General features: G+C 43.2%; 1 protein-coding gene across 2 annotated transcripts in view; it reads right to left on the reverse strand.

Annotated features, from left to right (window-relative positions):
- Window positions 1-11,000: 11,000 nt before the first annotated feature.
- The window catches only part of PIK3C2G (phosphatidylinositol-4-phosphate 3-kinase catalytic subunit type 2 gamma), a 194,458-nt gene continuing 180,064 nt past the window's right edge, over window positions 11,001-25,394 (reverse strand). For both annotated transcript variants that reach the window (XM_068277370.1, XM_068277371.1), the window contains exons 28-31: window positions 23,494-23,554; window positions 21,500-21,576; window positions 21,220-21,345; window positions 11,001-13,958 (exon numbers count right to left, since the gene is read on the reverse strand). In XM_068277370.1, coding sequence (XP_068133471.1) covers window positions 13,821-13,958; window positions 21,220-21,345; window positions 21,500-21,576; window positions 23,494-23,554 — 402 coding nt within the window. In that variant the 3' untranslated portion in view covers window positions 11,001-13,820. The remainder of the gene's footprint in view (window positions 13,959-21,219; window positions 21,346-21,499; window positions 21,577-23,493; window positions 23,555-25,394) is intronic.

Genomic DNA, 25,394 nt, shown 5'->3' on the forward strand with positions numbered 1-25,394 from the left:
TAAGCTAGAGTCGTACACAGAATATCAATAATACAATAAGGCAATAATCCTAGTCTTGTGTGAAATCCCTGGTTTCCTCACAGATCAAAACACACCGGAACTAGTCTAAGGTCTGAGCGCTAAAACTGACATATTCGCAACAGCAGACAGTTTGCAAGTGAGCGGAGAAGGCTTATGAAGCAGCGAGGAGAGCCCACAGCCACGCCCCTGCCAATCAGCCAATCCGGACGCTGTGAGTCTCTCCCGACGTCAGCCGACCGGCAGGTCAGCTGACGCTCCTTCCCTCAGCATAAAGGTCCTGTCTGCGCGAGACAGTGACCCTCTGAACAACTGACAGTCCTGTCCCTGGCGTGCTAGACGCCAGCGGAACGGGTGAGGCCTCAGAACCGAGAACAAAGGCGGCTGCAGAGACCTCCTGCGTACCTGCAACCGCCATCACAGGGGATGTTACAGTAGGTTTACAGTTGTGCCATACTCCTTCCATTTCTGAATGATCGCTTGAACAGTGCTCCGTGGGATGTTCAAGGCTTTGGAAATCTATTTGTAGCCTAAGACTGCTTTAAAGCTTTAAATTTCTCAATAACTTGACCTGTCTTGTGTGTTCTTTGGACTTCACGGTGTTGTTGCTCCCAATATTCTCTTAGACAACCTCTAATACGTGAGGGCCTCCCTCACAGAGCAGCTGTATTTTTACTGACATTAGATTACACACAGGTGCACTCTATTTAGTCATTAGCACTCATCAGGCAAGGTCTAGAGGCAACTGACTGCACTCAGATCAAATGGGGCCGAATAATTATGCACACACCACTTTGCAGTTATTTATTTGTAAAAAATGTTTGGAATCATGTATGATTTTCGTTCCACTTCTCATGTGTACACCACTTTGTGTTGGTCTTTCATGTGGAATTCCAATAAAATTGATATGTTTGTGGCAGTAATATGACAATATGTGGAAAACTTCAAGGGGGCCGAATACTTTTGCAACCCACTGTATATCTTGTTTTTTCCACCACCAATTAGGCTTTCTTTGGGCAGTACATTTTGCTAAGAATTATTTTTTTATAGATGCATTTCAACAGGAATATTAAGAAAAAAATTAAAAAATTCATTATTTCTCAGTTTTTGGCTATTATAGCTTTAAAATGATACATGCTACCGTAATTAAAGCCTATGTATTTTATATGCCCATTTGTCTCGGTTATTACACCATTTAAACTTTGTCCCTATCACAATGTATGGCGCACTATTTACAAGCTTATAATTTAACAAATGTTTGTAATATACCCTCTTCATATGCATATTTAAAAAGTTCAGACCCTTAGGTAACTATTTATGTTTTATTTTTTTTTAATTGTATTTTTTTTCCATAAAAAAATATAGTTGGGTCATTTTTGATGTGGGAGTTAAACAGTTAATTTTAAATGTAATAATGTGGGTTTATTTTATACAAAAATGTATGTAGATGTAGTTTTACTATTTGGCCACAAGATGGCCAAAGTAAGATTTTTTTTTTTTAGTCCTGAAAGTGAGAGCTCCAGGACTAAAGTGAGAGGAGGATGGGAAACTTTTTTTTTTTTGAAAGACTGCAGCCTCAGATAAGAACCGTCATTTTTTCTGCCAGGGACTTAGATCGATGAATCGGTACTATATTCCCATTCATTGATCTCAGAGCTAATGGGGGCGGCACAGGAGTGTGCGGGCGCGCGAGTAGCAGCCCAGCAGCAGCCGCCTGGACATGACAATCAGGTCCAGGTGGCAGGAATGGTTAAAATAAAACACGCTCACACACTTAACTGGAGACTCCATCCAGATGTAATTTTTGATGTTAAAGAGAACCTATACTGAGTAAAATTATTTAAAATAAACACATGAGGTAACTTCAAATGAACATTACATAGTTACCTTGCCATCAGTCCCTCTCAGAAGCTCACCATTTTCTTCTGACAATAATCCCTTCCAGTTCTGACAACATTTTGTCAGATCTGAAATATATCAGTTGCTGACAGTTATATATCAGTTGGTGTCAGTTATAGCTGAGAGGAAAACTGATGTACCAGGTAATGTCCATGTTTCCCCATGGCTCAAGTGGGCGATGTTACAGTTTAACTGTGTGCTGACCAGAAAGCTGTTATGGTGTAATGGCCATTTTCAAAATGGAGAACGGAAAATTCCCTTGATCACAATGAACAAACAAGACGTGGGACAGGAGAAAGACACTGAGGAGTAGACTACATAGAAGGTAAGTATGACTTGTGTATGCTTATTTTGACTTTTAATTTTCAGTTCAGGTTTTCTTTAATATATGCCTCCCACATTTGAAAGCAATAACTGCATCAAGAAAAAAAATCTGATCATTTAGAAGACTGTAACTCCTTGTTAACAATTTTTTCTTTCATCCTGGGCAGGCGAACCTACTTTTGAACAGGTCAAAAAACTTTTGCACGCATTAGGCTATCATTAGCTATTTTATAATGATACAGAATGCGCCCACCGTAAAACAACAACCACTAAGCCCTTCCAAACGTCCTTTATCAGCCAAGTCCAGAGTGTTCGCTATCAAAAAAATCCACCAGATTGTCTTTAGAAGATATGTATGCTGTGACAGCGCTCCTCTTTCTTTACAGTACACCCTGCAGGATTAAAACCTCAACATAGTGCATTACTGTTGGATTAAACGTTTTCACACAAACACCCAGTGCAAATCGTGTATCACTCGTGTTTCATTCTTTGTGCAATTAATTATGCGACACTTTTAAAATACAGGCTCACCAGATATTAGCCACCTCAATTTCCAGGTGGGTCTTGCGCATAATTCAATGTTAACACTCAGGCAGTTGTAAATTTCCAATGGCTTTAATCCGACTTTTCCACTTAAAAAATCATAATAAAACACACATAGTGTAAAACCGTAAAACAATTGCCGGTGCCCTGCGCTATATTGCACTCACATCGGTAAATGGTTAAAAAGCATATCAGGCTCAGAGAGCCTTGCGGTGTCACCCCCACTGTGGTTCCGGCGTCCCGTCTCCACTACGGCGCATCCGCTGTATACAACACTCCCGGCCGGCTCTCGTGTCTCCGTCTGCCACCAGTGACGTCAGGCACTCCAAGCTCCGCCTTACACGTTTCGTCCCTCGGGACTCATCAGAGGGACGAAACGCGTAAGGCGGAGCTTGGAGCGCCTGACGTCACTGGTGGCAGACGGAGACACGAGAGCCGGCCGGGAGTGTTGTATACAGCGAATGCGCCGTAGTGAAGACGGGACGCCGGAACCACAGTGGAGGTGACACCGCAAGGCTCTCTGAGCCTGATATGCTTTTTAACCATTTACCGATGTGAGTGCAATATAGCGCAGGGCACTGGCAATTGTTTTACGGTTTTACACTATGTGTGTTTTATTATGATTTTTTAAGTGGAAAAGTCGGATTAAAGCCATTGGAAATTTACAACTGCCTGAGTGTTAACATTGAATTATGCGCAAGACCCACCTGGAAATTGAGGTGGCTAATATCTGGTGAGCCTGTATTTTAAAAGGGTCGCATGATTAATTGCACAAAGAATGAAACACGAGTGATACACGATTTGCACTGGGTGTTTGTGTGAAAACGTTTAATCCAACAGTAATGCACTATGTTGAGGTTTTAATCCTGCAGGGTGTACTGTAAAGAAAGAGGAGCGCTGTCACAGCATACATATCATTAGCTATTGATTCAGGCGTGTGGGTTTAGGCCCAGCAGGAGTACTCAACTCCATATTTTTATCTCGTGGCAAGTAGCTGCAAAAGTAATGAAATATAGTGAAGAACTACAAATTTGTTTTACATTGACCTTGAAAAAGCCTTCAAAAGAATCCCAAGGAAGGAGCGAGTTGTGGCAGATCCTAGAAGACAGACATGCTGGAAGTAGCTTAAAACAAGATACAGTATTAAAAGATTTTACCCAAACTGAAAATTATTTCCAGATAAGCAATTATTAATCTTAGAACAGTGAGAGGTGTCCATCAATAAAGGGAGCCATGCTGTAGTAAACATTGTCATACCCAGAGAAAGTAAAATGATTTTGGAATACCATAGACTGCAATCACTACATACCGTACCTTTGGAGGCATTTGCAGATCACTTTGTAAATAGTAAATATGCTGCAAGAAAATTTGAATATCTGAAATAAGGAAGTGATGAGATTAAAATATGAAAGTTAATATAGATCTGTCAATATCAAAACCAACAAAAGATGAATCGGGCAATACCTTTTATATATACATGATACAGAACTGCAGGGGTTGGACAAAAAAATGGAAACACCTTGAAAATCAACAAAATATATTTTATTATAGTGTAGGTCCACCTTTTGCGGCAATTACAGCCTCAATTCTCCTAGGTATTGATTCATACAAATTGTGAATTGTTTCCAAAGGAATTTTAGCCCATTCTTCAGTTAAAACACCCTCCAGTTCTTTTAGAGACGATGGCGATGGAAATCGACTTCTTACTTGAAACTCTAATAACGACCATAAATGCTCAATAATGTTGAGGTCTGGGGATTGTGGTGGCCAGATGAGATGCTCAACTTCATTAGAATGTTCCTTGTGCCATTATTTAACAATTCTAGCTGTATGGATGGGGGCATTATAATCTTGAAAGATGGCATTCCCCTCCAGAAACAGTTCTTGAATCGTAGGATGAACTTGGTCACCCAATATTCCTTAATAGTCTTGGCTGTTAATTCTTCCATGGAGGGAAATTATTGGCCTGGTGGATTTCCAAGAAATATCACCCCAGATCATCACAGAACCCCCACCATGTTTATGGTTTGAAGAAGGCAGTCTGGATGAAATTCTTCTTTCGGCTGTCTCCAAATGTACGCTCGGCTGGAGTTTGGAAATAAGGTAAGCGATGATTCGTCAGAGAAAATCTAATTTTCCCACTGCTCGAGGGACTAATTCTGGTGGTTTCCACACCACTCTAAATGCTTTGAAACATATGTCTTTCAGAGCAGAGGTCATCTAATTGCAGTTCTTCTGTGGAATCCAGATTTGTACAGCTCCCGATGAACAGTTTTTGTGGAAACTGGGTTCTGTAGGTGTTCATTCAGCTCTGCAGTGATTTTAGGAGCCGTGGGCTTGCAAACTTTTCTAACAATTCGATTTAGAGTCCGACTTTCTCTCTCAGACAACTTTGACTTTCAGACACAACTGTGCCTTGCTGAGGACATTTTTCCTTCTCTTTCAAAGGCAGTCATTACTTTTGAGACAGTACCTCTTGAAAAGCCAAGCATTCGGGCAGTTTTTGTTACAGTAGCACCTGCCATACGAGCACCAACAATTTGGCCTCTTTGAAAGTCTGAGAGATCTGCCATTTTTATAAATTATAACCAACTTTGGTTTAAATATCTGTAAAAAGTAATTATTTTAATTAAACATATGAAATAATGAAAATAATAAACAAAAAAAAATTAACATATGTCAAGTTTTGATTGCTTGTTCAAAGATTATGATGCCAAAATGTTAGGTGTTTCCATTATTTTGTCCAACCTCTGTGTATCAGAATGTTACATTCACTTCTGTACACTTCTCCAGTTTTCTAGAGATTTAGCATGAATTAGCAGTTGAGTGATAATGACAAGTGACAAGGTTTCTTGCAGCTCTCATAATGCCAATTTACTTAAAGGGAACCCGAGGTAAAAGGGATATGGAGGCTGCCATATTTATTTCCTTCTTAACAATTCCAGTTGCCTGGCAGCTCTGCTGATCTTCTGGGATAAGTAGTGTCTAAATCAAACCCTGGAATAACCATATGGCTGATACAGTAAAACCTGAGTCAGAGAACCTGACTGCTGCATGCTTGTTCAGGTCTATGGCCAAAAGTATTAGAGATACAGGATCAGGAGGACTGCCAGGCAACTGGTATTGTTTGCAAGGAAATAAATATGGTAGTTTCCATATCCTTCGCACCACAGGTTCACTTTAAAGAGGAACTGTAGTGAAAATAACAATTGATCATTGATAGTGTCTGATGAATAATAAACCTTTTGTTTGAAATTGGAGGTAAGGCATTTTTATTATTTATATTTTTTGCTATTTTTAGTCACATAATATAGATATACCGTTCATGGACCACCACCTATTTTTTTGGGGCGCCTTCTCCCTCCCAGTTGCCTCATATGGTGTGTGATTACCAATCATCCCGCTGCTCTCTCCTCCATTTATTTTTGTGTCTCTCCCCCTTTCACTTCCTGGTGGTCTGTCTCAGAAGACATGTAATTGGCTACGATGCCTCTTTCCTCCACTCATTACCTTGCAGTCTTTGTTGGATGAGGTGGGAGTTTCCATCATTTCTCTGCTCACCTCCCATTATTTTCTGGCATTCTGTGTCAGATAAAGTGTGATAACCCACCATTTTTCTGCTTTCTCCTGTTTTCATTCCCTGGTGTTCTGTGTCAGATAGTAGTTATTGCCCATCTTTTTTTGTCTCCTCCATTCATCTCTTTGTGGTTTTTGTCAGATGAGTCGCAATTATTTAAAATTGTTCTCCCTCCTCTATTACATGTGGTCTGTGTCCGATGAGGTGCAAGTACTACTTAATTCTTTGCTTTTTCCTCCATTCCTTGAAGGTGAGATGAGATGTTATTGCCTTTTGTTGCCATTGCATTATTTTACTAGTTCAGATGAGGTGTGGTTACCCATCATTTCTTTCCCCTCCATTCATTTCATTTATTAGTGGGACACTTTCCAGTGAGTTGGGTTTATTGAAGCGTCTGCAGTAATGGCTGAGGTGGCATTTTCTATCTAATGATAAGTTTAATTAAGGTCAGGCAGTTGCTTTACAATATGTCAGCGGCTTCCTGTGCCAGGATGCTCATTCACGCTGCAGACAAATCCTTCTCGGCCTTAATTAGGACTAATTAGTTTATATGTCGCAATAATTCCTCATGGCTTATTGCAGTGCTTTCCAGAAGCCCAACGTGGAGGCGGCCGTCTGTTGTGTTCTGCAGACAGGATATATCGCAGACAACACACACACTGTGGACACAACAGCTAGCTAAGCTAGCAGCTTTCTATCCACTTCTGATGTAATTTGTAGTGAATGTGACAGAAATGTGTCAGTAAAGAGATCTCCAATGTTTTCTATCTTACGTATGTTCATTTGATAAGCCTACTTCTCATTATTATCAACTTTTCTGGCTAAAGGAAGCTTCAGAGTTACTTCATATATAGTTCATATATACTTGGCTATAAGTCTAGAAATGTAGGTTTCACTCAATATATAAAAGTATGGGAGTCGCCTTATATGCGAGTGAGGCCTAAATTTCTGACTTGTAGCCGGGTAAGAAGTGCACTTTCAGCTGCATGGTGTCCCTCCATGTGTATTGGTATGCTGCGGGTCCCCTCCCACCTACTCTCTATTCCCCTTTCCCCTTCCGTGTAATGCAGTGCTCGCTCTGAGTTGCAGGAAGCCACTCACAAAATCCTGCGCTGGGCGCCATGTCCTCATCTCTGCTAGCACTGGGTAGCACATATCAGCATTGGTTCGGTTCTCAATGTCATGTGACATCAAATGACATCAGGAATCGAACCACAATCGCGTAAGGGGACAAAATCTAAAACATAGTCAAAGCCACGGGCCAAATTTTTAATTAAGACTTAACACTTATGGGACAGTCAGTAGCGTACCTAGGGAATTTGACACCCGGTGCTGATTATTTACACCACTCCCCCCAAAAAAAAACAAAATCAATTTTTTTGATGGGAAGGTTGATGGTCTGGGGCGCCGAGCGTGTCCCTGCAAATTTGGGGGGATTTTGGGGGAATAGGAGTCATCAGGATGTAGACTGAGCTAGCAGTTATGAAACTCTGCACTCTATACAGTGCTGCAGAAGATGTCTGCACAATTAGATTGTGAGCTCCTCTGAGGACAGTCAGAAAAGGGGGACATGCAAAAGAGGGGGATGCATAGGAGGAGGATACAGAGATAGAGGCACAAGACAGAGAGCCTGGTGGGAGAGGAGAAATGGCAGGAAGATCTCTCACCAGGCCTGCAGACATCACCTGTGCTGTTTGGCAGAGACATGCTGTTAAAAGAAGTCACTAAAATCTGAAAAGAGGAAAGGGTCATGCCGGAAGACAACAGAGTGGGAGGGGGATGCTGGGAAAAGAGATAAGATTACCTGCAATCAAGCTAATCTAAATTGCGCTGGAGCTTGCTTCTCTGTTTACTATAGAAGTATGCTGTTAGCACTTGTATCACTGGCTTCTGCAACACCAGACTGCCCTGCATTATTGATTAATTACTCTGATCAGGATAAGTAATCAATAGTCTAGGGCACTCTGGTATTACAGCAGGCAGTGCTACTAATGACAGGAAACTTCTGAAGCACTAAACACATCCTGCCAACTCTCCATGCTAATGCCCCAGTTGTAGCACAGCAATCATTCTCTCTACTCACCCTGCTGCTTTGCACATTCACTCACTGCAGGCTGTATGTAGAAAGCGTGGAGACACATTGTCCATGGGACAGGAAGGGGTGCTACATCTAGTGCAGGAAGTAGTGCAGTTCTCAATGCTGTGCTACTCTGCAATGTCCGGAGAGGGTACCGGGGGGAAAGGTGTGTGTGTGTGTGTGCTTTTAATAAGCCACATGGGGGGGGGGGGGGGGGGGGGAAAGGTCAATCCAAGGAGGGGGTCACATGCTAATTTTGTATGTGTGTGTGTGTGTGTGTGTGTGTGGGGGGGGGGGGTGTGGCCCATATCATGCTGCTGCACCCAAGCTGAAAAAGACAATGTTTTACCGGAAACACTGTCATCATCTGGTTGGAATGGCAGTGTACTGTTGCTCCTTTACGGCTATCAGTGATGCATATTTGAAGCTCTTGCGGCCACATAAAATGGCAAGGAAGGCATTCAACCCGCAGGTCTTGTGTTTGCCACCTGTGATATATGGTATTCTGTGGGATTAATGCATTGCTAGCTTAAAAATGTACTCCCCAGATCCAGAATTTTATTTTCATTAACATGTTAAAACTCCTCCCTGTGAATATTTGTTTTAAGACTTTGTGAAAATAGAGTCCACTAAATTATCTTGTGATGAATTCCACGGAGTGATATCAGGACAAAACAAATAGATGTCTAATAGTTTGTAAAATCTGAGCCCATGTATCATCAGGCTAGATGTATACAACTATCAGAATACAGAGGTAAGCAATATACCAAACAGACTGAACAAAAATGGAGAAGGCTGCTGGAAGACTGAATATTACATGCTGGATAGTGGACATGTGACTCTCTGCTTCAGATACACCTTCAGGATTTTAACATTGATTGCAAGCACTAAATTACAGCTCTGCTCACCTTCTCTTGCTGACTTCTTCAATCTCTTGGACTATACTGTGTGGAGATTTCCACTACTTTAGTTTCCAGCTCTCCACATTTGCTGCATCCAATACCATGTGCTCCCCCTAGCCCAGTGATCTGCAAACTTTGCTCTCCAACTGTTAAGGAACTACAAGTCCCACAATGCATTTGCCTTTATGAATAATGACCGTGGCTGTCAGACTCCCGCAATGCATTGTGGGACTTGTAGTTCCTTATCAGATGGAGAGCCAAGTTTGCAGATCACTACCCTAGCCCCAGGGGCGTAGCAATAGGGGGTGCAGCGGTAGCGACCGCATCGGGGCCCTTGGACCAGAGGGGCCCCGAAGGGCCCTCCCTCAACTACAGTATTAGCTCTCTATTGGGCCTGTGCTCATAATAACACTTCTTTAGATACTTTGAATAGTGGTGATCATTAACAAACTATTTCCCATCCCCTTCTTGCACCTCTGACACTGTAGTTGCCATTGGCAGGTTTTGGTGCACCGTATCAATTGCTATGTATAGAATGCTTGGGGGGGCCCCATTGTAAAACTTGCATCGGGGCCCACAGCTCCTTAGCTACGCCACTGCCTAGCCCCACTAGATTCATCTGTCTCTTGGTCTTGGGGGCTCAAGAGGTGGGATTTCTACTCTATTCAGTCCCCTCTTCTGCAGACTTTATGCACCCATAACCAAGGAACCCAACTCCCCAATGAATTAATCGATCTCTTATGCCTGGTACACACCATGCAATTTCCCGTCGGATAGATGGGTCAAACTGATTATTTCCAACATGTCCGATCTGATTTCCGATAGTTTTTTTCCTGAACAATTTTCTATGGAAGTGATCAGAAAATCGACCAGAAAAAAGAAATCAGCAATCAGATTGCACCTGTAGGAAATAATAGTTTTGACACATCTATCTGATGAGAAATTGCATGGTGTGTACCAGGCATTAGGGACTCAAGCAGGGAGATCTCTGTACTCCTAATTTTTCAAGTCTGCACACCGACCGTGCTCATCACTAGGGGTTTCCCTACCTCTAATATTCTTCTTCTGTCTCTCAGAGATTCCAGCAGTGAGGGCTGTCCGATTTCCAGGTTTGTACAACTAACATGTCCATTACTAGGGGCTCCATCTGCTAAATGATGTTATCTCTCAGTGACTCGGGTTGAGATTTCTGTACTCCTAAATTCCCAGATCTACACACCTGTCATGTCGATTACAAGGGGCTCAACATCCCACTGTGGGAGTTTTCTATCTCCAAGGGACTCTGACTTCTCTGTCTTCCTGAGTTCTTAGGTCAGTACACCTGCCGTGTCCATTACTAGGTGTTCCCCTATTCCTTCTGAATTCTTCTATCTTTCCAGAACTCTGGCTGCGAGGTCTCTGTACTCCTGAGTTCATTTATCTGCCATGCCCATTACTAGGGGCGTGCTACCCTGCTGAATTCTTTCATCTCTAAAGGACTGTGCATCCTAACATCTCAAACTATTGAGAACAAAGCCAGGGTGGGAAATATTATCACTAGAAATATAAGCCAGTGGGTGACACATGACATTGGTGAATAGCACGGTCAGTGTGACTGGTAAAATTGTCCAGGAATCTGTAATAAATCCTATCAGAGACACAATCACCAATATACAGTAAGTTACTGACAAAATAATGTATTTTTTCAAATCTACAGATAATAAAATCACACAAAGAAATGTTAGACCATCCTACATGAAAATTACACCAAGCATAATATTTACATTATATGAATACACATGAGGCATAATATTTACATTATATGAATACACATAAGGCATAGTGGTGAAGCTCCCGTACTGTATTGTGCACAGTCTCCTGTGCTGAGGCACAAAATCAGCTGCTTATACTGAGTAGCCCTAGATGCAACTCAGGATGTACCCTCCCCCTCCATAATTCCATGGTAAAGGATGGAGCTCCCACCATGATTTGGCAGGCAAATTATCCAGCCTTATAATAATTGACATATAAAGGGGTTCCATTACATTTTGCTGCTTTGCCATTTATTTTTTCTCTAAGTTCTATTGTACAGAATGGAAATTTGCCTGACAATTCAGATGCCCTTGCTAGACTCTATCAGATGTATCTAGAATGTCTGTGTTCATTCCAATTTTTAGGGCCTGAGCCCACAAACGCAGTCTACTTCTGTCCGCTTTTCAGCATCTAAACATTGATGCGTTTCTGAAAAGCTGACACAACTGAGTTAGTGGACTCAGGCCCTAAAGCCTATTAGTAAAAGGTGGTAAGAGGGAAAAAGTGCATGTAGGGATTGTGAGATGCTGCAGACTGTCAAGGTGGAGGAAAAGGGAAAGATATGGTTTATGCAGATGGGGTGGTGTGGCACTGCAGACTGCTGATGCACAGGAAAAGAGTATGATGGGTATTTGGTGGGGGTAGCATGGCACCAGAGATGGATTAAGATGCAATGGAGCCCTAGGCAAGGTAGATTTGGGGCCCCTGTGTGGTCCTTTTGGTAAGCTGAAGTGTAGAGAGGTAAAAGAAGGTGGCAGGTGGGCCCCTTGACACACACTAGGCCCCAAGAACCTGCCTCAGTTGCCTGGTGAATAATCCTGTTCTGCATGGTACTACAGACTGCTGATACACAGGAAAGGGGTAGGAGACGTATTTGGTAGATAGTGTAATGGTTAAGGGCTCTGCCTCCGACACAGGAGACCTGCGTTAGATTATCGCCTCTTCCTGTTCAGTAAGCCAGTACCTATTCAGTAGGAGACCTTAGGCAAGACTCCCTAACACTGCTACTGACTATAAAGCGCGTCCGAGTGGCTGCAGCTCTGGGGCTTTGAGTCCGTCAGGTAAAAAGGGCAATATAAATGTTATTTGACTTGGCACTAGAGACTGCTGATTTGATAGGGGTAGCGTCGCACTGCAAATGTCTAATATACATAAAAGGAGTAGGATTGAGTATTTGATGGTGGTAGCATGGCACTGCAAACTGCTGATATACTGGAAAAGAGTAGGAAAAAGGGAAGCAGGAAATTTGGACACCACTATAGGCGCTTATTGAAATAGTGCTATTGAGGTGGAACTGTATCTATAATACCTGGGGCTGAGGAGCACAACTTTTTGCACTGGCCATTTATAGTAAAATATCGGTATTTAATACTAATCTTACTATACTTTTCTTTAAACTTTTAGAACATTTACCAATATTCTATTGGTTTTCCTAGGCGCCCAAATTTCCAGGTGCCCTTTTATTACGTATGCAGGAAAAGGAGTATCTGATGGGTGGTGTAACACAGCACACTGGTGAGGTAAGGGTTAAGAACAGGAGGATAACTACAGATCATAGGGCCCACTGAAACCTTTATGAGGCCCCTCCTACCTACGCTAAACCCCCTCCTACCAATGGTAACCTTTATTTACCCTCAGTAACAAATGTGGCTACAATCCCTTCCCCCCATGACACTTGCTTCCCCCACCCCAACAAAAGATGCCACCATCCATAATAAACTTGGAACCAACATTCCCCACACTTCTTACATAACAAGTAACGAACCCCCTTCTCTCCAACGTGTGGACACAATTCCCACCTCCCCTTCCTCATTGACAAGTGCTGCTTCTGTTCCCTTCCCCCTTCATAAATAGAACTACGGTCCCCCCCCCAAGAGCAACCGCAAATAGCAAGTAATGCCTCCACTATTCCAGTCAAGTAACAAATGTTGCCTCCATTACTCCCCCACATCAGTGCTGCTGTCATTTCTATTCACCAAATATGTGGTCACCATCTTAATTGCAGTTGCAGTGTAGTATTGTGGAACCATAATTGTATTATCTGCTCCAGCCTCAGATGAGCTTCTCTACCATGCAGCCACTCACGCTCACTCACGCCACCTTGGTCCTGAGTCTTCCTGCTTGTCACATGACTTCACATGCCAGGCAAGAAGGCCAAGATGGAAGATGGCAGGCGGCTGCACAGAAGCACAGGTAGGTAATATAGTTACAGCTACAACTCTTCTGTGCTACTCTGCAGTTTGGGTATGTATGTGTTGGGGGGGACATCGCCATAGACTTTCTGCAAAGAAGGATTGGGATGGGGTTGTTGCTGTGCATCAGGTAAGTATAGCTGCAATTATAGATTTCAGCAGATGATACACAGGGAGAAAAAACATAGAAGAAAAAACATAATGCAAAAGTGGTGTAGTAAGTAAAGACTGAAAAATCTCCACTCCAGATCTAACTCTCCAATAAAAGTGGTTAATTTGCTGCTGCCTCAGCTGCTGCCAACAGATGTCGTCATAAAGTGAGAATCATCATGTGATGTCCTTATGCTGTTATTGTTCCTCAATCCTCAGAGTGTGAGACATCATTTTGCAGACAGAGGTAGTCCTGTATGAGGAGTTGGTAATTATCGTATGTCCCAACAATCTCCTATTGCATTTCCTGTATTCCAGAAACTACGGCTTTTTACAGGAACACAGATTCATCCCAGGCGATACCAGATATCCTTGTTCAATTGGACACTGCTGAGGTGTAGGCTGAGTCCCCCCAGAGAAGATCCCTTACTGCTTACCAGGAATTTCATGATGTATCCATCCAGCTGTTTCACCGAGAACTGCACCTAAATCACAACAACATATACAATAAGCAAGAATATGTGTACCTGTATCTAGTAATAAATTGTCTGTGGACTATTGTCTGGCTCATAGTTTTGGAGTTAAGTCGTTGCCTTAAATCCATTTAACTGACTGATTTTAATTATTTTATTCTTATTGGGTGCTTCCTACAGTTTATAGTTTCTAGCATTGCACACTCCATGTGGGGTAGCCTGAGTGGTGACACATCTCTGTGACTACAGTATAATCTCGTTATAATAAACTCTGATATAGTAAACATTTGGGTATAGTAAACTACCTCTCCAGGTCCCAGCCAATCTCCATTATAATAATGGCAGTATTTGTATAGCGCCTTTCTCCTGTCGGACTCAAAGCGCTTGCGAGGCAGCCACTAGAGCGCACTCAGTAGGCAGTAGCAGTGTTAAGGAGACTTGCCCAAGAAACTCCTTACTGAATAGGTGCTGGCTTACTGAACAGGCAGAGCCGAGATTTGAACCCAGGTCTCCTGTGTCAGAGGCAGAGCCCTTAACCATTACACTATCCAGCCACTTATAAGTCTATGGGAGCAACGCCTGGTATAGAAACTCTGATATAATACAACTTCTGTTATAGTAAACGTTTTTTGGCCCCTAAAGGTGCGTACACACACACTACAGCAGCCAATGACGGGCTGATCGTTCAGGAACAGCCTTATTAGTCTGCCGACAGTGCATACACACGCACTACAGTCTACTGAAAACCCGTCCAGCGGGAGGTACCGACGGACCCGACGTTGGCTGCTGTAGTGCGTGTGTACGCACCTTTAGTGACACTGACTTTGGATATAGTAAATAGTGGGTGGTGCATGCATCATATGTTAGTGTGAAACCCATGGTCGGCTGCTCTCTTCAGGCTGGTTGCAAGTGAGTTGATGCCTTATAACATTTGTAAGGCAAGAAGAATGGCACCGGCACTGGATATACAGTAATGTACAAATAAGCAACCTGGGGAAAATGAGGGATAATGTGAAGGTAAACAAAAGAGGATGCAGTGTTACCACTTCCACTTTGCAATCACTAATAAAAGTATCCTCACAGTCCATCTACGGGATTGTACGCATTCTCGGGTATCTCTTCCTTTGTTAGTGATGACGCTTCTGGTAGTGTGTGGAGCGCAGTACAGGTTGCTTATTCGCTGCAAAACTAAGGAGAGTAGAGTGCAGATTGCTAAGGCCTGCCCACTGAGGTATCAGAGCCTTTACAGATGCGAGTGGCTTATTAAGATTGGCTGCATTTTGAAGAGATACTTTATGATTGGCTCAAGTGTGAGCAGAAAATTTTGCAGGACAGGTGCTACAAGTCCCGCCCGTGGCGGTATTGGAGCCACGGGAAGCGAGTAGCTGCCTCTAGTCAGTGACGGCTGCAAGTTTTAAGGAGCCTTGGATACTGTACTAGTTATTTGACCAGCTTGGCTATGGAGCCCTAAGGCAGGGCTTTTCCACCTTTTCACTCATTGTACCACTTTTTTCACCTGAAAAATGTCAAGTACCACCAGTGTGCCAGCACAATAGATCTGACCCGATCAAGCTCGGCCTTTTCCAACGGAGAGTCGCAAATGCACATGCACTCATACCAACAAGGAGATCTTCCAGGGGTTCCAGTGCTGGATCCCCTCTACTGAGGAGGAATGGGAAAGCCTTCTTTAGGATCCAGAGGGTTTCTCCCACGGGGAACTTTTTTCTTACAGGTACACTTTAAGAAAGGGGGGGGGGGGGGCATATGGGAGGGGAATAGCAGGATAAATTGGTAGGGGGAAAAATATTAAAATTAGATTGCGAGCTTACAGACTGCCATTATTAGCAGTCTGTAGGTAGATTGCCACTATAGGTACCACTTCAATATAGGTAGCCTCACCCACCACCGTAGAGCTGGGCAGTGACTTGCTACAAAGTTCGGTTCCCCCTTACTTGCTCCTCTCTGTGCTGTCCCACGTAATAGTTCAGACCTTAGATCATTGGTAACCCGGCCGCAGTAAAGAGACAGCAAGACGAGCGGTCCACACTGACGACAGGGCAGCACAGCGAGGGGTAGCCGTCGTTTGTGGAGGCAAGACGGGACCAGGACAAGTGGCAGATGGGCAATTAAGTAGCAGGCAAACTTGGAATGTACCACCTGGCCAACGCCAAAGTACCACTGGTGGTACACGTACCACAGGTTGAAAAGCCCTGCCCTAAGGTATACTTACCTTGTAGTCCACCAAGGGCTTGATTCACAAAGCGGTGCTAACCTACTTAGCATGTCTAAAGTCTTTAGACGCGCTAACCAGGGTGCTAAGTAGGTTAGCACCGGATTTCTCAATCAGATCGTGCGCTAACTTTGCGTGTGCAAAGTTTTATGCGCGCAAAGTTTTACGCGCGCTAAGTCCCATAGGCTTTAATGGGCACTTCGCGCGGAGCGCCCTGCGCTCTGTGCAGTACGCGCGTAAAGTTTTACGCGCATAAAGTTTTGTGCGCATAAAGTTTTATGCGCGAAAAGCTTGTTTAGACGTGCTAAGGGGGTTTTCACAGGCGTGCTAACAGTTAGCACCGCTTTGTGAATCAAGCCCCAAATGTGCAAGTGCTTCTACTGTACCTCTAATGGGAGGACAGAGTTGGTCCTTTGCAGCAGAGAATGTACCAGGGCACGCTGGGCCATTTCTAGGACAATGTATGATGTGGCAAACCAATTTTCCTGGTCCCTTGGAGTTTACTATAACGAGATTATACTGTATATCAAATTTCCTAGTTTGACTTATATTAAACAAACGGTACTATACCATACTGACTCTTGACTAGTCCTTAATTGTTGGAGGTTTCCTCCTCTCTCTGTCATGGAGTACCAGTGCCACTAGTATTTTTTCCAGAGTTCAAAGATTTACATATTCACTTACTGCCTTGAAGTGATGCCTTATGGATGTAACATTTTGCTAATTTAAAGCTAAATACTTTGTAGCAACTTCTTTTTAAGGAAGGCAAAACTTGACTTGGTATAGTTTTTAAAATTATTTTTAGCCCACTTTAAAATATTAGTGGTTTTAGATCTCCATATCTTACAGGGACCCTGAGCACCAAGTCGTCCCATAACGGAGCCGCCAGCCGGGACCGGGAGAGGAGCCAGGAGGATGCCAGGGCACCTTGCGGCCTATGGTGGGTTGGAGGAAGACCCAGGTAAGTTACTATTTCATTTTTAATAAGTGCTCAGGGTCCCTTTAAAGGGATAACTGCCACCAGGTCTGTAATGCAGTGGGTTTTTTGTTTTGTTTTTAAACACATCTCCATTCCTTTTGGTATTGGAGTACTCAAAGCAAGTCTCCTGACCATTCTGAAAGCCCAGCTCTGAGGCAAAAAGCTTCTGAATGTTCCTTACCATTGAGAAGGGCATAGAGGTGAGCCCAAGCTCATTTATGTGGCAGTGTTTCAGTTCTTTGCACCCAGGTTCTCTCTTGGGCGACTGATATTGACCAAAAAGGCAAAAGCAAAAATATCTATCTACAAGTTGTTTTATATAGTGCTTTAAAATCAGTGGCATAGCAATAAGGGATGCAGAGGTTGCGACCGCACTGGGGCCCGTGGACCAGAGGGGCCCTTCTTAAAGAAAACCTGTAATGAAAAAAACCTTTTGGGAGCCCTAAGATAGCTATAAGGAAAATAGCCTAGGCAACACCCCCCCCCCCCCCCCCCCCAAAACAAAAAAACAAAAAAAAAACAAATAGCATGTAAGTATGGTGTGTCTTGAGATGGGGCATTCTACAGTACTAAGATGTTGGCTGGGGGAAGAACTAAGTGTCTCAAGTAATGCAAAAAGCTTGGCAGAACTCTAATCTTGGTGGCTACAAAGGGGCGGGCATAGGTGTTCGTTAAGTGAGGGAGACATGGCAGATAAACATCCAATATACAATACAATACAATAACATTTGTAAAGCGTTTTTCTCCCATAGGACTCAAAGTGCATAGATAGGTCTCAGATCAATATGAAGTTGCAGGATGGACTGTGTTACACAAGAAATAGTCAAGAATATGTAAATACCAGACTAAACATGTGGCTTTCCACTAAGAATGGAGATGTCCTGATTGGGTGTGGAAAGGAGTTACAAAGTGTAGGGGCAGCATGACAGAACGCTCTGACTCCAGAGGTTTTGAGGTGAACTCTAGGGCGATTAAGTTATTAGATCCTTTTAATCTAAGATTGTGGGCGGTGGGTGATGCAGTTGCAACAAATGTTTCAGGTATCCAGTGCCCAAATTGTGTAGCCATTTCAATGTTAATAGGCTAATCTTGAATAGGATCCTCCATTTTATGGGTAGTCAGTGGAGTAAGTGAAGGGCTGGTGTTTGCTCACAGCCTTGCAGCAGAATTTTATACTAATTGCAATTGGTGCAGATCTTTACTTGGAAGGCCTGCATAGAGAGCATTGCAGTACTCCTGCAAGATTTTCTGGAGGTATGGGGTGCTTAATTTCTGCAACGGAGATTTGATTCATAAAATGTAATTCCCCATCAATCAGTACACCAAAGCTACACACAAAGTCTGAGCTATTCAGGTCAGAACCCCTTATACTTAGGGCCAGTTTTCACTGCACACAGACTCTGGATGCAGAAAAAATAACTCCTATGAATGCCTATGGGCCTGTTTCCACTAACGTTTTCATTGCATGGGGAAACGGATGCATGATACAGAAAAAGTGGAAACAGGCCCACAGGCATTCATTGAAGTCACTTTTCCTGCATACAGAATCTGTGAGTAGTGGAAACAGGCCCTTAGGGCAGGCTCACATTAGGTCCGGGAACGTATCCATGGCTCCGTTTTGGGGGCCGGACCAAAACCGGAGCCATGGATAATAATGTTAAAAATAGCAACAGTCTTCACTCACTTTCAAAACAGATCAGTGTGCGTTCCGGGGGATCCGTTTTGAAAAACTGAACGCAGGGTCTGGATTTGTTGGGACTTCACGCACCCGGATTGATTCCTGATACACGGAGGGGTAGAGGCAGGCAATGCAAAAACGGATCTCCCTCTACACAGAGAACTTTGCGCACAAAACGGAGGGAGATCCGCACTGCCTTCTGCCTGCTCCTTCCCCCTATAGGTGTCCACCCAGGTAGCCTGAGGGGGTAGCAGCCAGGATGGGGAGCTGGTGCACACTGGCGGGGAGGGGGGTCGCAGGGAAGAAATTACTTTATACTTCCTCTGCTTGCCGTGACTTCCTGTAATGCCGCCCACTAGAGGGCAGCATTGCAGGAAGTCATGGCGAGCAGCGGAAGGTAAACTTCCCCTCTCGCTCGTTCGCTACACTTCTAGCCAGTTTAGGATGGCATAATTGAAGCCTCATCTTTGGAAGTCAGAAATATTCTTAACTGCTCTTTTCCCCTTCTAAGGCCCCGAAATGTTGTTTCGGCAGCAGCAGTGCACTGAGAGACATTAGCTTATTTTCACTATGCATTACCGCATTCGGTAATACAGAAAACATCTTGCTAAACAACAATTCACCAAGACTTTAACCACATTGAAATGTAAAATTACTGACTAGTGAGGTAAATTACAGACTTATGCAGTAAATTCCTCAATAAATGTAAATTAACAAAGATTAGAGCATGCGGTAAAACAAGTAAAATGTTTGGTATTTAAAGAGACTCTGAATTGAGTTTAAAAATGGCTTTTTACCTTATATTCAACAGGGACATGTTTGCCCCTGTTAAAACACCGCTATCCCGCGGCAGAACGAGGGGTCTTTACCCCCCAAATCCCCCCTGCAAGATCCACGACTTTCTTGGTCATGGATTTTGGTGCTGTCGGAGGCAGAGCTATGAGCCGCAGCTCTGCCTCCATGCCCATCTATCAGCGGCGGATCTCCGCCTCTCCCCCGCCCCTCTCAGTGAAGGAAGACTGAGAGGGGTGGGGAGAGGCAGTGATACGCGCTGATAGACGCGCTGAGAGGCAGAGCTACAGCCATTAGCTCTGCCTCAACAGGAAGCGCTCCCCAGGCACCACGGAGGGGATTTGGGGGGTAAAGACCCCTCGTTCTGGCGCAGGATAGTGGCGTTTTAGCAGGGGCAAACATTGTATACAATGAACAGAGGTGCCAAAAGTATAAGATTAGATTAAATGAGCTTAAAAACCAACTTAAATAGCAACATTACATAGTTACATAGTTACATAGTAACTATGTAATTTTGCCATTTAAGTTGGTTTTTAAGCTCATTTAATCTAATCTTATACTTTTGGCACCTCTGTTCATTGTATACAATTTTGAGTCCACCCTTGGTGGAGGGTTGCTACCCTTTCTTCTTGTCTACAGAGAGCGACTTCTTAATCCTGAGTGGGGTCAGGACAGTCTCCCCACCTGCCTTTACAGTGGTTGCCTGCTGGTGACCCTGACTTGTGAGTATTTAGCAATACAAACTTATTGCCACCTTGTCTAGTACGAATTACACTATTGGGGCTCTTGGTGTTCCCTGTTTTTATCTCTTGCCCACGTTGAATATAAAGTAAAAAGCCATTTTAAACTCACTTCAGAGTCTCTTTAAGACCAGCTCTGACCTGTTGGTAACTAGCATTGACAGACTAAAGCCGGGTGGCATGAAAAATTAGCCGGGTGGGGCGAGATGAGAGAATGGAAGGCCGGCGCTTCTCTGCACAACTCTGCAAACAGCAGAGGAGGAGGTGAGCCTAAGACAGCCAGGTGCTCACCAAAACTAGCCGGGTGGAGCAACCGTTTAAAAGAGCCTGGGGAGAACACTGTCATATGATCTGATGCTCTGCCGGGTGGAACATGAGAACCACAGAGTAGGCGATACACAAGAGAGACCTCTAGTGGCATGCATGCACATCTTATGGGATGCAGGAAGCCTTTTACTGTCTAATAAATTGTCACAGCACACAGGAACGGCTCATGCAGACACTTGTAGAAGAAGAATCACAGCATGCTGCAGAGACCTACTCCACTGCTGAGACTTCTACATTGCCGAGCAGGGCTTAGTGAATAGAAGCAATATTTGTTCAGTATATTATATTAAAATATCGAATACAATATGCACAGGACATTAGTCAAGGCCACAAAGTCTTGAGCAAGAATGTACATGCAAACATTATTACAAATGTCATTGGAATACCCAGGGACACAGGTATTACAGACATGCTGCGTAGTGACCTGTCACCCCTTACACAGTGGTGTTACTGCTTACACAGTGATGCCACCCCTCATACAGCCATGTCTTTTTTCATACACAAATGTCACCTCTTACCACACTCACCAGTTTGTTGAAGGTTGGTGCTGGAGATCTGACCTGTGACTTAAGCTTCTGTCGAGAAATTTCTCGGTTATGGTAATGGAGGGAGATGGTGACACTTGCACTGGGGACTGAACCATCCGGAAAATACTGGAAACATAGAGAAATGCATGAGTTTATTTACCATCCCTGAACCACAGCACCAATTCCAAACACATGAAAACAAATGTGTAGAATATCCACAATCCGTAAGGACAAATTTATAACAGGCACATATATTTCTTATTGGAAACAAGGAACTTACAATATTTCGGAGGTGTTTGAGGAGGACGGAGAATATAGGGGCAGAGAAGGAGAAATGCACCTGAATTCCATGCTCACCTGTAACAACAAAGGGACAGCTGTCAGTGTAGTCACAGAATAAAGTTATGTAAACAGGTCAGACATAACAAACAAAATGTACTGTTAAAAAAGTATATCAAATAGGGGAGGGAAATGTGGCCTACTGTGAAAACAACCCAACATTAATGACAATACGAATAACAATTATCTGAAAAGACTCAAACAGTTTACTCGTCAAACTCTGTTTTAAACTAAATCTGAAAGAGTTAGGGCCGGTTCACACTTGCGTTAAGGTGGCAAACAGATCAGTGAAAATAGATCTGATCATCAGTCAATCGGATCCGTTTTCACTCAGTTTCCGTCCCACTGCTTCCATTCCGTTTCCCCACATCCCCCCACCCCAAAGTTTATTTATCTTTTTAGAATGGTCCATTTCTTCACTAGTGTGAAGAAACGTTCCATTTTCTCAGTGCCCCCAATGCAGCGCTTCAGCTTCAGTTCCGCTGGGCTCAGCGGTCTGGAAAAATTGCTGCAGAACCAAAGTTGCAGTCCGTTCGGAGTATCGTGCAGAATGGATCTGTTTGAATGGATTGAAGTGAATGGATCCATAGGTTAACATTGGATCCATTCCTATCCATAACAATCCGTTCCCTTCGGATCCGGGAACAGACTGTTTTTTTTACTCTAATGCATACATGTCAAACTCTGGCCCGCGGGCAAAATCTGGCTCTCAGAGCCATTAAATTTGGCCCCAAGTGGTTTCACCACTTTGCATTATGTTTGGCCCACTCTAGACCACCAAGAAAGCTATATTGGAGTTGAAGCCCTAGAACACCAGAGAAGCCATATGGGGGAGGTGGGGGGAAAGCACTAAACGCTAGGGAACTGTATACGGAAGGGTGGGGCCCACTAGACACTAGAGAACTGTATGGGGAGGAAGAACCACTAGACAACAGGGAACGGTATAGGCATTGGAGCAGAGCCATTACACACCAGGGAACTTTATAAGGGAGGAAGTTGGCCAGTAGACATTGAAGTTGGCCCGCAACTTGGTCCCAGTGTTCAATTTAGGCCCACTTTGTATTTAAGTTTGGCACCCCTGATCTAATCTGACCTGGGCCTAAAGCCTCATACACATGCTGTACAAGCCATGGCCACGAAGATCATTTTAGGCCATCTTGAGGCCTGTACACACTGCTGCGTTTTTAAAATTGCATGTGTTTTTTTAAATACAAGGTTGTGATAACGTGTACATACTAGTGCAATGCGTTTTTAGAAAAATGCAATGGCAGTGACTGCTGTGCTTTTTAAGCGCAGTGTTTGAAAAAATGCATGGAAAAAAATTGCATTGCAATTTTAGGGGCTAATTGGACCATGCCTTGTAAGGGTTTTTTCGCCTTCCTCTGGATCAACAGGGATATGTGAGGGAGCAGGCTGGTGTTGTACTGGTTGAACTCGATGGACGTATGTCTTTTTTCAACCAAAATAACTATGTAACTATGTGATTTGATTTTCAATGCATTTTTTAGGTGAACAATCAGGAAACTGGGAAAAGTTAGCCTGGAAGAATCCAAAGATCACTGGGAAGGAATGGCTGCTACAAAATGGGGGTGTGGCCAAGCTGGGTGGGAAGCAACTGACCACCTAGGCTGCACATAGCATTGTCTTGATAGTAAAGTGAGGTAAACATGGTGCTGGAAATGGCCTACCCTCTGAAATGCCCAAGTGACTAATCCATTGGGGTATACACAGCACTGGCTGGGTGGGGACGTGAGTGACCAGAGACACATCTAACACCAGAGAGGGGTGTGTCCAATCTAGAGAAAAAACTCTATGTAATAAATATTTAATGCATTGATTTAAATTTTCCTTTCCTTCTCTCTTCCACCCTTTTTCAGCGAATAAAGACTCTAAAATAGAAGACAAAAATTACTGGCAGTCCTGAGAGATACTCACCCCCCATAGCGGCTGGCAGGGTGTCTCTGGGTGATCCGAGTTCCGTCATGATTTTTTCACTCTAGAGGAAATAAAAAAACATTTCAGATGAGAAAACCTTGTGTTATTACCATCATCAGCTTGGTACAATGCATGAAAACTTTATTATTCTTTAGCCATTTTCAGATCTTCCTGTTCCCAATGCCAAGGGCCCTTTTACACTAACGCGAATCTGCATGCATTTTCTGCATGCAGATTCGCATGACATATATAAGGCAAAATTCGCTTACCCCCGCAGATGAAAAAAAAAAACTGTCCACCTCTGTTGGAATTTTCCACGTGGTTTAAGCCGTTTCACATTAACATGTATGCATTTTCGCATACGAGTTTACGCGTATGCGTTTATGCATGTGGAAGTCAATAGTAATGAATGGCGACAGTAAAATCACATAAAAAAAAATGCGTACACATGTGAATTCGCATGAAAAAATGTCTACGCAGGCGAATTCGCATACACGTTTTTTCCTATGCAACTTCACCTAGGTATAGTGGAAAAGGGCCCTTAAACCTTGCAGCTCTTTAGCTTGTCACCTCTCAGTCTGCAGAATTTTCAATCTATTGATAGTTTCTGCTCACAGATTGGGGTATTGATTGCGTTGGAATTAGTATTCATTTTGTGGTGTTTGCTGTAATTTATACAATTATTTGGCTGTGGCCACTTCCATTAATCTCAGCGTTTGTGTGATTAAATATTCTAATCAATTTACCAATGGTAAAATGCAGACTTGTGAGCTGCTGACTCATAAGAATTATTACAAATCTCTCCACTCAAATCACAAATCATCAAACATTTAACTGTGTGGACTCTGCACAGGTGACTTTTTCAAAATGGTTTTATTAATTTTTAGCAAGAAAAACACAATGAAAAACAAACACTTGATCAACTGACAGTGTAGAGATACATCATATGAAAAGAACATATGTAAGTACATGGCGATCAATATAAAGATGACATGCAGTCAGATTTAATATTATAAAATGGAGAGTCAGTATGGCTGACAAATTATTTTAAACAAGAAAAAAACAGGGTCCACATGTCCCCAAATCTTTAGAGATTTTAGCACCTGCTCCTCTTGCCAGGAAAGTAAGCTGATACAAAGGAAGGGAAGAATTTACTAATCTTAACCACAGAGTCTGCGGGGGATGTGAGGCATTCTGCTATTCCAATGCAACAGTCTTTTTAGCATAAAAAAAAAATTGCCGAACCAATAACTTTTTATTACAGCCCGTATGTAAGTCATCAACCATACCCAAAAGGCATGACTTGTATGAGGACACCCCAAATTATCAACCAAAAATGTAAAAACTTCATTCCCTGAATAAGAGGACAGTCTCAAGCCATATGCTTAAAGGATCCAGGACTACATCCACATCTCCAACAAGCATCACTATTACCTTTATCGAATTTAGAGATTCTAACGGGTGTATAATAAATCTGATGGAACCAACTAATCTGTATCAATTTATCTCTGGAACAAATTACCATTTTGTTCTAACTTTAGTCAGCCTGAAGCAAAATTTTGGTGCAGGGTGAAGCAGAAAGATGGCTCACCCTGCTGCAGGCAAACTCCTTGGTGGCAACGGAGTTAATATTCATTCACCTCTGAGTTGTTGCAACTCGAGGGGAATACTTCATTTAGGCACTTTCTATTCCCAGTGGCCAAATTACCGGTACCTCTTTTTTTCTTATTTGAGGTCCGGTGATTGCCGAAATTAGTAACTGAGCACCGCTATGGCCATAGTTCGGACTATGGTGGCGCCCAAAGCGATGCGCCGAAATTACCTAATTTGTCTGCACAGCTACTCACGCTGTATGAACAGTTGCTAAACAATTGTAACGCTGCCCTACACATCAGGTGAAT

Source organism: Hyperolius riggenbachi, chromosome 3 (genome assembly GCF_040937935.1).
Source record: "Hyperolius riggenbachi isolate aHypRig1 chromosome 3, aHypRig1.pri, whole genome shotgun sequence".
Classification (NCBI taxonomy): Eukaryota; Metazoa; Chordata; class Amphibia; order Anura; family Hyperoliidae; genus Hyperolius; species Hyperolius riggenbachi.